This window comes from Podarcis tiliguerta (genome assembly GCF_965153285.1).
Source record: "Podarcis tiliguerta genome assembly, chromosome: 5".
NCBI classification, from domain to species: domain Eukaryota; kingdom Metazoa; phylum Chordata; class Lepidosauria; order Squamata; family Lacertidae; genus Podarcis; species Podarcis tiliguerta.
The window spans coordinates 50163484-50177800 of record NC_139538.1 but is presented as its reverse complement, the minus strand read 5'-3'; the positions used below and the strand labels follow the sequence as shown (position 1 = coordinate 50177800).

Here is a 14317-nt window from a genome sequence, read left to right as displayed (position 1 = left end):
TGCACATACTACAGTATTTACTTCCTTCTGAAAGTCTGGTATAGGTTTTTAGCCAATGAAGTCATCCTGTGAGTGCAAGGACTTCTGCTTGTGCAATGGATCGCTCTTCCTTCTCCTCCCTCCACATGCCCCCTCCCCATCCTGCCATGGTTTCTTCCTAAAATAGCTGCAGCCCACTAGCTAAAAAGAGGCAAGGGGAAAACTGTTTTGTCCAATCTCTCCTGCCCTCTTATTTGTCCAGTTTCTCTCCCTTATCAACTTTTCCATGGTTTGTGCCTGAAAATGGCTGCTGTCCACCAGCAAAACACAAACAAGTAAGGAAGTAGAAAAACTCCAGTTGTTAGGGTATCTCAATAAGCCGTGTATGTAGCGAGGTTTGGGTATAATTCTTTGTGTTTGGATAAATGAATTTTCACAAAGGAAGCAGTTGGATAGTGTGACCTGCATGTAATCCCAAAAGAAAGACAAGTGGTGTCAAACGTATCTTCTTATCTTTCCTAAATATAGGCAGGAATTCAATGTCTGCTTGGCCTCCCCTCTCCTTCCTTCACTTTGCTGTTTTGGGGTTTCCTTACATTCACCGCTAGCAGATTAACTCAAGCAATCTAGGCAATGGTGTGTCAGAATCACATACTAGAAAGTCAGACAGCCCTAATGGGGGAAGAAAAAGAAGGCGGGGAGAAGAAATGTCTCAGAGTTACTCATAAATATGACATGAGGGGAGAACTCTTGGCCACTCCCAAACAGACAGCTCCTTATTCCTAAGCATAAAGTGGAAACTTCTGCCTCTGTTCTCTTCAAAATAGAATGCTAATGTATTATAAATGTTACACTGGCTTCTGATCTGTTATTGAGCACAATTCCAAGTGGCACTGACCTAGAAAGTCCTAAATAGCTTGAGACTAGTGAGATTACATTTTCTACCATGAATCTGCCAGGCATTTAGATCATTTGCTGTGGCCCTTCTTACTTCTGAAGCAAGATTGATAGTGACAGTCATGGTGCCCTGCCTCTTGGTTTCAACTTTGTTTTCTTTTCAGAAGCAGGTGAAACCCTTCTTATTTGTCCAGACCTTTCAGATGCTTTGTTGTTGTTTGTTGTATGTTGTATGTTGTATGTTGTTGTTGTTGTATTAATTATTTTTCTATGCCCCAAAGATCACAGGGAAGTTTACAAATAAAAACACAAAATACGCAACATAATAAATAATAATAATACACCAGCCTAGCACATTTAAAAGGTCATAGATTGTCTAACAGCCAAAGGACTAGTTGAAGGTGAATGTTTTTGCCTGGCACCTAAAAATATATAACAAAGGCACCAGTTGAGTCTCTCTGGAAGGGGGCACACAAAGAAGGTCCACAGATGGTGATTGCAGGGTTTGGGTCGGTCCATGTGAGAAGCAGTGGTCCTTGAGGTATTGAGGTCCTGAGCCATTTAAACTTTATAGGTCAAAAGCAGCACTTTGAATTGGAGCCCAAAACTAATTGGCAACCAGCAGGCCAGGATTGGCATTATGTGCTCAAACTGCCTTGTCCTGGTTAGTTAGCCAGGCCACTGGTGCTTTGATCTGTAGGTGTTGTTTAATACTGGTATTTTATTCTGCTCTGCTATGATACCCTTCTTTCTATGATTCTTTAAATTATACATTGTTGATTTGATTTTGTAAGCTGCTCTGAGAGCTTTTGCTGAAGAGTGGCTAAAAACAGCTTTAAATAAATCCACTCCACCCACCATTCTGATTCTCTAAAGTGAAGCAATGTTTCTCACCCACAGTAGGCTTCAGCAGAAGTAGCAGAATAGACCTGGAAAAAGAGCCTTCCTAAACTCCACTTACATGGGAGTAAGCCTCCTTGAGTTCAGTGGGGCTTATGTCTGACCAGACATGGTTAAGATTGCAGCTGAAAAATATCATTACCACCCTGCCTTGAAAAGGACTTCTTGTAAATGCTGTGCAGAAGGTCATTCCTGAATTTTGACCCTCTGGTAGTCAAAGACTTACTTTGGATTTCCACCCTAAATTTATTCATGGCCAATTCATAGCTAAATCATCCTTGCGCTCACAAAGTCACAGTCCAGGGGTCATGTCTCTGTGCTTAAGCACATCTTCTGCATGCAAAATATCTCAAGTTCAGTCCTGGCATCTCCAGTTAAAGTTCTCAAATAGGCTGAGCTGGAAAGAAACCTCAGCCTGAGATGTAAATTACATATTGCTTTGATCATATTGTGTGCCCTTGAGCGTAACAGTTTACTTTCACAAAGAGCCACACAGGGAACCTAATAAGAGTCCCCCACTCCCTGCTCCAATGCAGGCAGCAGTTGCAAGGGCCCAGTCTGGATTAGGACCACAGCAAGGGGCAAAAAAATATATTGCAGTCAAGGGTAAATTGACTCGAGCTTATCAAGGGAGGAAGTCAATGTAGTGCTATGACAGTAGTTCCTCCAACACAAGCTTACCAGAAGGAACAAACCTCTTTCACTCCCTGCATGGTGTTTCAGGGATTTTCCCAATGCCCAAGAGCCAGTTTTGGAGTTAATGGGTGAAAATGGAGGAAAGCCCCATTTCAACAGCGGAAGTCCTTGTTCTGGCCTCTACTAGAGGAATGAGTTAGCTGAATCCTGCCTCATGTAATTGACTAATGTGCAGGCTAGTTCTGAGACCACAGCTTGTTGTTGTACAACAGCCTTCTCCAACTGGGTGCCATCCAGATTATTTGAACTACAACTCCCATAATTTCTGACCATTTGCACTGATGTTTGTCCATATTTGTCCATACAGGATTCTTTCCTCTGTGTCTATATTGCACTTTCTAAAGTACTTCCATAACTGAGTGAGCATTTATAAATCTTATTTATCCTATTTATTTTGCTTTAGCGATTTATTTATTGTGTGTATTAAAAAAAGAAGTAAGCAAGAATTTAGCCTAGGATCCAGAAGTGCCCACTTTGCCTTCAGCTGAAGTCTCCATGAAATGAATGGCAGCTTTGAGTATAGAGAATGGTTTTCACCGCTTAGTTATTATAAACTTAAAATGTTGCTCAAGGGGAGGCTTCCTTTCAGATTAATGCTTAATGTGGTTTTGGACACGGGGTGGGGGAACATCCAGGGAGTAGAAATTAATCAGTAAGTAATGCAATCTCTTTGAAACAGTCTACATGACACTTGAGAACTCAATTTGTTGATCAACAAGTGCATTTAAATGTAACATTTGCCAAGTGGCAGAGGGAGAGCAGCAACAGCAGGACCTCGAAGGATCAGTTACAAGAAGCACCCCCTTTATATTATCTGATTTTCTATAATATTCATGCAAGTTTTATTGGAAAAGAACATAAATTTGAAAAATAAGGATAATTAAGTGGGGCTGCAGTACTAAAGCAAGGAACTAGAAGCTTTTTCCTGCTTTATTTTGCAGTGGCAGCACTTTAGAGAGAGGCCATTTATAAGAAAGAGAACAGTAGTTATGTTAACATGGTAATTAATCAAGTTGGAAGGAAAGAGGAAACAAGTTGCGAATTGACTTCTGCAATAATAAAAAGGAATACTGAATGATACTCTGTAAATTGGCAAGGGGCTGGTAAACAGTCCCTCACTGTGTTTTGGGGATTTTGCATGCACTAAATCAGCTCTCACTTTGACACCCTAATCCAGCAAGAGAGTTCTGCAGGCAAAAGCCTGCTCTTGCATATGGATTCCCTTACCACACCGGGGACCACACAAACAGGTCGGATACACAGATGTGTCTTTGCATCTCCTGGTATACATCCTCATGTACATCGTCAACTGAAATCACCAGCATCATGGGGGTGCTTGTTGCCATCTGTCTTGCTATACCAATAGGAACTTGCTTCCTCAACTGCTGTGTTAGGCCATGGAACAGCCTGTTCACCAAAATCTGTGTATTAGGATCTGAATGTGTAGAAATCTCTCTCTCTCTCTCTCTCTCTGTGTGTGTGTGTGTGTGTGTGGACATTCCTTTGTCCTATCTTAACTCTGTTCACATCAGCCCTCATCCCCCCCCGCCCCCGTTTTACTTGGAAGTAGGGATGTCAGCAAACTCTGACAAAAATGAAAATGGAAGTGGAAATTGCTGGTGCTTGCTTATTTGTCTCATATCAAGAACGAATATACCGGTAAATCCAGTGATTATGATTGGTATTTGCTGTTGTGGTTGCTTTCAGTCTGGAAACGATGTGTAGTTGTGCCCCTCCCACACCATTTGCATGGTGCTTCCTTTACATGGAAGTGAATTGGAAGGAATAACATAATGACAATGTAATTTATGTAATTATGTAGTATACGTAAGTTACACAATTGTGCCACAGTGGGCAGCAAGAGGAATAACATAGGTTTGGGTGGAAGAAAAACTGCAGTGGAATAGAAACACTTCTGGATGTGACTAATACACAGTGGTACAGAAGGCAATGTCTTTTTACAACCCTGCTTTGAAGCAAGATGTGACTTAAACAGCACACAGCTAAAGCGCTTACTGTTCTGTGCTTTCCCCTTTGTGTTTAAATGCACTTATTTGTATAGTCCCATTTGAGTGTTTTAGTCACCCATGGGATTATCACTGTGTGAGGGACAGTAGGGACAATGGCATTAGCTCCATCCCCTCCATTGCTCTCCCAATTGCTTTCCATATGTTATAAGCAAATGTCTGCAGTCTGGAACCTTGCTCTACTTGGCCAGGTTCCTTGTATGATGTAGAACCTTGGAGAGCCCCCTCCTCACTTCAGAAGTTAATCTTTCAGGTAGCTGAAGGTGACAGTGATAAAGGAGAGAGCTGCCATGCTCATACCTGCTCTCCCTTATAGCCTGGGGGAATGGATTGCCTAAATTGTGCTCATGTAATATTAGCATGCTCACAATCAATAGCCTTGAGTACTTGAGTACTCTGCACGTGTGCTAATGCAACCTTTGCCAACCAGGTGCCCTCTGGATGTTTTGGACACATCAGCCTTCAGCAAGCATGTGCTGGTTGTGGCTGATGGCGGTTGTAGTCCAAAATGGCTGGAGGGCACTAGGTTGGTGAGGGCTGCACCAATGAATATCGCATGCTGATGATCCAGTGGCTGTAGTAAATGTAGTTATAAATGATGGGATGTGCATCATGTATGTAAAACAGAAACAGCCACAAGTTGCTCCCCTGCTTACCCCTCCCCTCCCACTGTCATTTCCTCTGTGTGTCAGATTTTAGATAGTAAGCTAATTCAGGTCAAGGACCTGTCGTTTTAGTACCCTGTAAAGCACCATGTACTCTGGGTGTGATATATAAATAAATAATAATGTTTTGAACACAGATGAGGTGTTTGCTTATACACTGCATCCTCTGCAAATCAGGCCCCGAAGTCCCTGTGGCGACAGTGGCAATTATTCCTTCATAAATGTGCTTGGGAGAGAGACTTTAAGCATAGTCGTTGGCTTGGTTATGTGCTAAGTCAATGGTAGAACTGGGAGACATTTGCCAGAACATGTGGCCACACTGTATTTTCTAAATTAAATTAATTAATGAGGTTTAGTCAAAGTCTTGTTTTTCTTGTTTTTCTTGCTAAATCACCCATAAATCCTCACCACTGCCTGGTTCCACATAGCTTGTGGATTGAGAGTGGATTTCTCTGCCGGATGCATGAAGAAAGTTATTCTGATACATAATTCCCTCTGGTTTAGTGTTGAAATTATATAGTGTAGTAACATAAGAGATAGCTGCCCAAGCCTGTATCAGTTGTCTTTGTGTGGTTTTGCTAAGCAGTTTTGCTATTACAGCTTTGCAACACCGCCTCTCCCATGAGTTTCTTACACTTCCTTTCTGAGAAATGGAAAGGGAGTTCTCTAGTACATTTCCACAAGCAGAAGCATCACACCCTGTGGCTACATAGCAGGGAAAACAACAACTCATCAGCTCCTTTGTACTAGCTTGGACACTGGAGATAACTCCTCCCAGTGGGGCTGGAAAGGTGGACTTGTGTGCTCATCTTTCCTTCTGTGCGATCAGGATGTAGAATATGGGACGTGGGGGAGAAAGGAGTTTCATTTTTAAAAATGAAACTTGGATACAAGCCATAGTTGCAATCTCTGAAATATTCATAATGGTTTATTTTGGAGATAGAATCTGAAAGGCTGCTTCAGGCTGCTTCACTTATTGGGATACCAGTATTATTAGGATACTTCCATATGATCTAGAAGGGCCTTCCCCAACAAGGTACCCTCTACAAGTTTCTACAAGCTCCCATCAACCTCAGCCAGCATGGCCAGTGGTTACGTATGATGGGAGTTGTAGTTGTAGCCTTTGGGGAAGGAAGGCTGATCTACAACAACAAGCAGTGATCTCTAGGATGTCAGAGTCAAACTACACATTACGTCATTTACATGGTTTGCCCCTATGTGCGTTTGTTCAAATGTACAATTTGTTCATGTGTACAAATGCAAGAAATCCTAATCCTAGCTATAAAAGAAATCTAAACATATAAATAGTTGGATATCCATAGTTAGGCTTTGTACTCCATCTTAATTCTGTGTTAAACATATCATTGTGATTTATAAAACAAGCCGATACATATTTCTGGGAAACAACTCCCACTGTGTTCAGAAGGATGATCCCATCCCCTAGTAAGTGTGTTTAGGATTGCAGACTTAACATTTATGAGCCAAAATTACACAAACCACAATCCAGCAAGGGCGAAGTACTTTGAAGTCCCATTGATTTTTAGGGGAAGGTGAAATAAATTTCTTCACATTCCCTTTGAAATTGATGAGATTTCAAAGTGCTTGACTTTGCCTGGATTGTACCCACTTAATTAGATATAAGATGTTCTTGTCCTACCAATATTAAGATCAGCCAGATTCGAAGGAAATAGTTTTGTGCTGATCATAAATGTGCTAACTCTTTAACAAATTAACAGCCCTCTCTGTGAATCCTCATAAGGTTGTATCTGAAGTCAGAATAACAGGTGTAACTGGGGAAGATGCATAGATTTTCATAAACATTGAGCCTGAACATCTGCTTCTGTGAAAAATTCATCTCATTTATGAAGAAAATAGGATATAAATCACCTAATAACCGTCAAGAATGTCCTCAAAGTATTCTGCAGGCATGTTCCAAGTTGAAGTTAATGCGACTTGCATCTGCAAACTGCTTTGAAAATTAAGGGGTGTGACTGTTCTGAACGTTAAATACTTTCATGTTTTATATAATTCCAGTTGCTGCTAATCATAAATTTGCATGTCGCAAAACATAGGCAATCTAAAGGGATCTCAATACGTGCAGTAATGCTTTTCTAATCTGTGGTTTGTGGGTAGAATAAGGAGATATTTATATATTGTGGGTTGTATCCAGTATCCCATTCACACAACAAACTTCCCATTCCTCTGCTTGTGTGCTCCATGTCTCCCCTTAAATCTGCTCTGGAGGGTTGGGGGAACCCCAGAACTGATTTGCCAGCATGTTGGGGGGGGGGGGGAGATGTAATCGTTGGTTACAACTCATGTTTTTCAAAATACAATGTTATTTTTGCCTTGACAGAGGTTCTGAAGTTATAATCTGTTGCCCAGCAAGAGCTGGAGGGTCACAGGTTGGCTTCCCTTGCTTTAGGATTTTTTTTAAAGCCCATGAAAAGTGTGAGATATTATTTGCACCCAGTAATCTCTCATTTTGTTTGTTGTTGTTATTTTTGAACTTTGCAGCTTTACGTAAATATATATTAAAAAGAAAGGGCAACATAAAACTTGACTCTGGGTTACACTAGCCAGGCTGTCTTTGTGGGACACTAGAAACTGGTGTGATGGGTAATAACAATGTTATGTCTTTGTCTCCTCTACTCCTTTGGAGACGCTCAGGTCTCAGTGCCGTTGAGGAAGACTAGCAAGGTGATGAGTAACAGAGACCCAGTCTGGGCGTCACCTCCCCTCTCTATTTCATTCTTTTCTGCAGTCTACTATGGTGGGCCCTGGGCTGATGGTAGTTTAAGAATGTAATCTCTGTTTTGATATGTGACAGCTCAGAACCCATTATCCAGTAGATTCTTGCTAACTGCTTATTGAAGGCAGCCTAGTTTAAGGCATCCTGCATAGCATTTGCCTTCCAGAAACAAATAGGCATGTAATTACTCTGTAATCACATAGTAATTAGTGTCTACTATGCCTATATTGCATAATTATATGCCCTGCAAATTACATGGAAATTATACTTGGATTTAGTATGCATTTCTGCATACTGTGTTGTAGACAAAATAAACTTGAGGTTTAATATATAATTATAACTGCAGTAATGTTGAAATTCTGTAGAATGTTGTAGCTATATTTTGCCAGTTACAGGTTTTTACTATGGCATGGGGACTGCCATCCTCAAAGTCCCGTGGTCACACTGCCAGCGACTAGAAGTAGCAGCACATGGCCTAGTGGTGGAGATGATCATGCATCTAGAACCTCAAATGTGAACCAGGACATATATGAGTAACCTACCCACATGGTCCATGTTCACAAAATCATCCCTCTCTCTCTTTTTTGGGGGGTGGAGCTGGAAGCATCATTCAAGAGGATACACCTAAGTAGGGATTTATGTAGATCCTAGTTTTCATTGAAGTACATTGGGCAGCTGCATGTGAGCTTAGGGCTGCACATTGCTGCATATATAACCTACCCTCATCTCCATCTGTTAGCTCACCTTGGTGGCTTGAGGATCACAGCTATGAACTTGCATGTAACTCTGAAATCCTACCACCTATCTTTTATTTTATTTGTTTATGATCAGCTCTGGTGCCAGAAGTTTCTTGAGCTGACAAATGTCCTTGATATCTCAATAATACAAATGTTGAAGCAACTCTATAATCCTGTTTCTCTCCCCCCCTCCCTTCTTTTTATATATGTATAGTGGAGCCTGCCATATCAAAGGGGAACAACTGTTTGGATGCAGCAAAAGCTTGTAACCTCAACGATACCTGCAAGAAATACCGATCAGCTTATATAACCCCCTGTACCAGCAGTGTGTCTAATGAAATCTGCAATAAGCGGAAGTGTCATAAGGCCCTGAGGCAATTTTTCGACAAAGTCCCCCCGAAGCACAGTTATGGGATGCTCTTCTGCTCCTGCCGAGACGTTGCATGTACAGAGAGGAGACGGCAGACTATTGTCCCTGCGTGTTCATATGAGGACAGGGAGAAACCGAACTGCCTGAATTTACAAGATACTTGCAAGACGAATTACATCTGCAGGTAAGATAGCACATGGCAGTGGAGTGATTAATGAGGTAGCAGAAGGAACCTTTGGTGATGCTGAAATTGCGAAGGCTGGCAAGTAGTATTTTCGCCAGGGAACAGGACAATCAGGAAGGAAAACCTGCCATCTTTAACAGAATAATAACATCTTGTTAAGTCTACACATTTTAAAAATACCTGGTTTCCCTTGGAGAAACCTAGGAAATGTATGAACTTTTTCCAGACAGAGTTCTGCAGGTAATATTTTCTTGGCAAATAATCATGAGTGAACACTTAATTAAAACATATTTGAAAGTATGAAAGAATAATTTGGTAAAATTGTGGATAGTTTCTGGAACAATTTGCAGTTTCTTGTGGATTAACCCCTCAGTTTGGACTCTGACTTGCTCACAGCACTGATAATAGGGCCAAGGAGGAAAGGTATTTAGCAGGCTGAAAGGGGAAAGAGATTCCTTTCAATGACATTATGGAAATGACTTACTAAGCATCAGTTTGAGCTATTTTACAACAGAAGTGGGAAATCTGTGTTGCTGAACTAAACCTCCCATCATCTGTGATGGGAGGCCATGCAGGCTGGGGCAAATGGGAGATGAAATCTGCCTAGGACATTGGTTTTCTACCAGTGTGTTGTCGCACCCTAAGGTGCCTTGAATGATGGTCAGGGGTGCGGGCAACACTGACCTCTGTCACTCTTCCCTCCCTCCTCTGATATACTCTCGTGTGTCTGCCTCCCAAAGGCTTGCACAGCTGTTTATTGCAGCAGCGCTGGCTATAAGCTCCATAGGTGAATGGTGCCTCTGGGAGACACCTCTCTTTCGGGCGGCGGCGGCGGGGGGCAGCTCAGAGACCAGGGACAGCAGCTACCTGGAGAGAGGAGTCTGAGGGAACACTCCACAAGGGAGGGTGTTCGAAAAAGGGTAAGAGGCTGCCAGCTCTGCAGGCAAATAGAAACATAACTGGGCTCCTGAGCCCCACAGGGCTGCCGCACAAAAAATGTAGTTGGTTAAGGGAGCCGTGGACTCAAAATAGTTGAAAACTTCTGGTCTAGGAAATCGTGTTGTTGCAGTAGATGAGCTCATGAGAAACCCCTAAGCTCCAAGATTCCGATTTCTATTACTACCAGCCTTTTCTTTCTGCAGTCTCTCTGCTATGCAACACCTCTCCACCCCTATGTTAAAGTATCTATACTCAAGTTGCAGTAGAGCCCTCATCTGTCTCATGCATTTATTACCAGCTCTGCTGGCAGGACTCATTAGTTGAATCTGCCCGGAGAGAACAGGCTAGTTTATGTTTGAAGTACAATGTTTTGCGAATTGCCTCCTGTGACCTTCCCAACAACTTTTTCCATAATCCGTCCTTAGCACTAGATAGCATTCCCTTGATATGTAGATCACATGAAAGGCCTGCACTTCCCTATGTATATTTCTGCTAAATTGCACAGTCCTGGAATAAAATACAGCTTCAACTTATAGGCCTTCTGTTCCTTCTCTTTTGCTCCTTTTTCCTATCTGAATGGTAGCATTTTCACTCAGATATCTGTTGCATTGTTCCATGCTTGTGGAAAATTGGAAAGGGAATGGTTAACGAAAATTGTCCTCATGTTTGAATGTGCAGCATGAATATTTCCTTTAAGTGCCATCATTACTTCTTGCGCTGTCTTCATTCATTTCAGCGTCCAAGTTGCTTAATGCTATTTCATTTTCTCACTTTTCACTCATCTTTCCTGACTTTACGCCTTTCGTTCTCCATCATTGCACAACCCAGCTTCCTGGTCAGAAAAATGTTATTACTATTTTTGAAAGCGACAGGAGTATGAAAATGGATTTCTTCACAGATTACCGAATGCAGTTCTCTTTCCATTCAAAAATGCTGTTCAGTGGGTTTTGCCTCTGAGAGCCTATCTATTTGGGGTAATTGTCTGAGAGCTAGTTCACACTGGCAAGTTACCCACTTGATTGCTGTAGTGCTAAGTGGTGACTTGCGTGTGTGAATGAGCCATCTCAGGTTTAATACCACCAATGTAATTTTTGTATTGTCCAATAGCGCCACATTTTTCTATGAGGCTAATTTAAGAATGGGCAGGAAGACTCACTCATAATGGCATGGGGGTTTCTGAACTAAGAGAGCTTGTCTTCCATTTCCAGTGTTCTCCATCCCTAGTGCTGATTTTGACATTCTGCCTATCTTTTTAAAACAGAGGTGAGGCCCTAGGCATAATTTAAAGTTACCCTTAATATCATTTCATGGAAAGGACGGAGAAAATTAAGCAGGGGGCAGCAGAGAGAAGATAACAGGGAGAGAAGCTACATCCACACCATACCTTTAAAACACTATTATACCACTAACATTTATGGCTTCCACCAAAGAATCCTGGAAACTGTGGTTTGTTAAGAGTGCAGAGAGTTCTTAGGGAACCTCTCACAGAGCTACAATTTCTGGAGTGGTTTAATGAGCCCATTCCCCAGGGAATTCTGGGAATTGTAGATCTGTGAGGTGAAGAAGTGTTTCCTAATGGCCCTCAGCACTCTTTAGTTCCCATAATTCCTTTGGGGGAGAAGCCATGACTGTTAAAGTGGTATAATATGAATGGTGCTGATATGATCAGATAGAGAAAAGGTAGCTAAACCTACTTTTGACTCTAGTCCTACCCATTTCTGGCTCTGATCTGCCCACTGCTAGTATGTGGCTCCTGCCAGTATATGGACCTCTGAGAGACAAAAGGATGCAGCGCCCACCTTTAGGGGCTTGACACATGCTCCCACTGCTCCAACAGAACCATTTCTCATCTTTCTTTTCTGTTTTCTGCAACAGCCTAGAAATACTTGCAACTTACAGCACATGGGTAAATGTGCCACAGGAGCACATGGGAGTCAAAAGTGCATAACTGTATACTCTATATTTTTTCTGGCCCTGTCAGGGAAAGTTTCTTTTGGACAGCTGGAAAATCCTAGTTGCATAGCATGGAAAGGGAGAAGATCCGCAGCACTAGAGGCCTTTTATGTAATGGCCTAGCCTAGGCCTTAACCTGCCAACCTAGCAGTTCGAAAGCACATCAAAGTGCAAGTAGATAAATAGGTACCGCTCCGGCGGGAAGGTAAACGGCATTTCCGTGCGCTGCTCTGGTTCGCCAGAAGCGGCTTACTCATGCTGGCCACATGACCCGGAAGCTGTACGCCGGCTCCCTCGGCCAATAAAGCGAGATGAGCGCCAGAACCCCAGAGTCGTTCGCGACTGGACCTAACGGTCAGGGGTCCCTTTACCTTTACCTTTTTACCACTAGTGTTCTTTCGGAGAAGTTGGGATCCAACTGTTAGGACCCAACAGGGCCCAGTCCTGTGAATGGCTTGTGGGATCCAGACTATTAGTGGATTGAAAATCATATTAAGGTACATAATCCAGCAAGTGTAGCTTCTGCATGGATGCTCTTCATATCAATGCAACTTGCATGGAAGTGCATTTGATTTATTTACACCAAAGAAGTCAGCATGCCTGAGGGTGAAACTAGATGTTGTACCCAACATGGAGCTGCTGTTACAAATGACATTCTCTCTTAAATTTTAGGCACATTCACTTTACTTCCCCTGCCAGGAGTAAACAGTGATTTGGGAGAAAGGGTATATATATTCTCTCTGAACTTTCAGTATTGTGATTTGCAATAACCTCCAAAACTCCTAAAGAGACCTGATGTTCTTGGCCAGCCTTTGCCAGCCTGGTGCCTTCCAGACATTTTGAACTGCACCTCCCATCACTCCCAGCCAATGTAACTGATGATGAGACTCATAGTCCAAAACCTCTGGAGGGCACCAGGTTGGTAAAAACTGCTCATAACTCTCCCTTACAACCTTCTTTTAACCAACCCCTAATCAATTGCAATGAGGACAGAGAAATGCCCAGTAAGTTTGCCTAAATGTTACAAGAAGATCGGAGTGGCCATGAACAAAAGGCTGGTGTTTTTGGAACATAATTCCCACCCTCATCAGTAGGAATGTGTTTTGATGAAAGAAGCCATTGGTTCTCTGAACATTCTTCTTTATTCCTTTTCATTGTGGTTCTCATAGCCATATCAGGTTTCATCAGATACATTTGCTAATGTTTCCCACTCTCTGCAAGAAAGCTGAAGTGAACCTTTCCATGTCCCCATGTCCCAGTATTGTCATACTGTTTGTTTAGCAGTTGCAGGCTAAACAAGCACAATTATATGCAGTGCCCTCTAGACACTTCTTTTGAACAGTGAGAGTTTTGTTTAATTTTGTTTTCAAATTGGAAGGAATAAATCAACTGAACAACACTTAAAAACATGTCTGGTAGCTACCAGGATCCCTGGTCTTTTGGGAAGATCATTATCCATTTACATCACACATATTAAAACAATAAACAGAGCAGTTTGCACCTGGGATATATAGAAGTCCATTTCTAAGGTCTTGGAGTACTTACTGAGGCTTTCCATGTACTCTCAGTGTCTATTAAGGCAAAATGGACTTGCAAATGCTGACATGCAGACTGTCTACTATCTTTCTTTTCTTTAGCTGTCGACTGACTGACCTTCCTTAGGTGTGTTTGTATATAGATAGATAGACGTTCCTAATGTATTTTACAAAGAGTGGTTATAAAGTGTAGTATTACTCAGAGTAGACTCATTTAAATGAATGAACATGACTAAGTTAGGTCCATTGAATTCAGTAGGTTTAACCATGAGTAACACATAGTTAAATACCACCCAGTGGAAGTACTTTCAGTACTACAAGTACTATGGAATCACAACTGGCTGTGTAGGGCATCTCACTTTCATTCATAAGTGTACTTTTATTATCTAAAAAAAAAGATATGTGGCTGAATCAGCTGCAATCCCGAGTTCCTTATGGGGAACCCAATCTTGCAGCTCATCTCTACAGGAAGCAGGCTTGAACTCACCACCCATCACCAGTTGTTGGATTGAAAGTGTTGTGCAAGAGACTCTGACATGTGGACAACACAGTGCACCTGTCAAGCATCTGACTGCCATAATGATGCTAGTGATTGACAGGTGGGTTGTCCCACCCACCTGTCAAAGTTGGCCTGTTGAGGTGGGGAAAGATAGTGATCTGGCCGGCTGGGCCAAAAGGGTTCT

At 42.1% G+C, this 14317-nt stretch overlaps 1 protein-coding gene across 2 annotated transcripts in view; it reads left to right on the top strand.

Moving 5' to 3' along the window:
• Positions 1 to 14317, top strand: part of GFRA1 (GDNF family receptor alpha 1) — a 179231-nt gene that overhangs the window by 104440 nt on the left and 60474 nt on the right. For both annotated transcript variants that reach the window (XM_083441125.1, XM_083441126.1), the window contains one exon: positions 8868 to 9207. In XM_083441125.1, coding sequence (XP_083297251.1) covers positions 8868 to 9207 — 340 coding nt within the window. The remainder of the gene's footprint in view (positions 1 to 8867; positions 9208 to 14317) is intronic.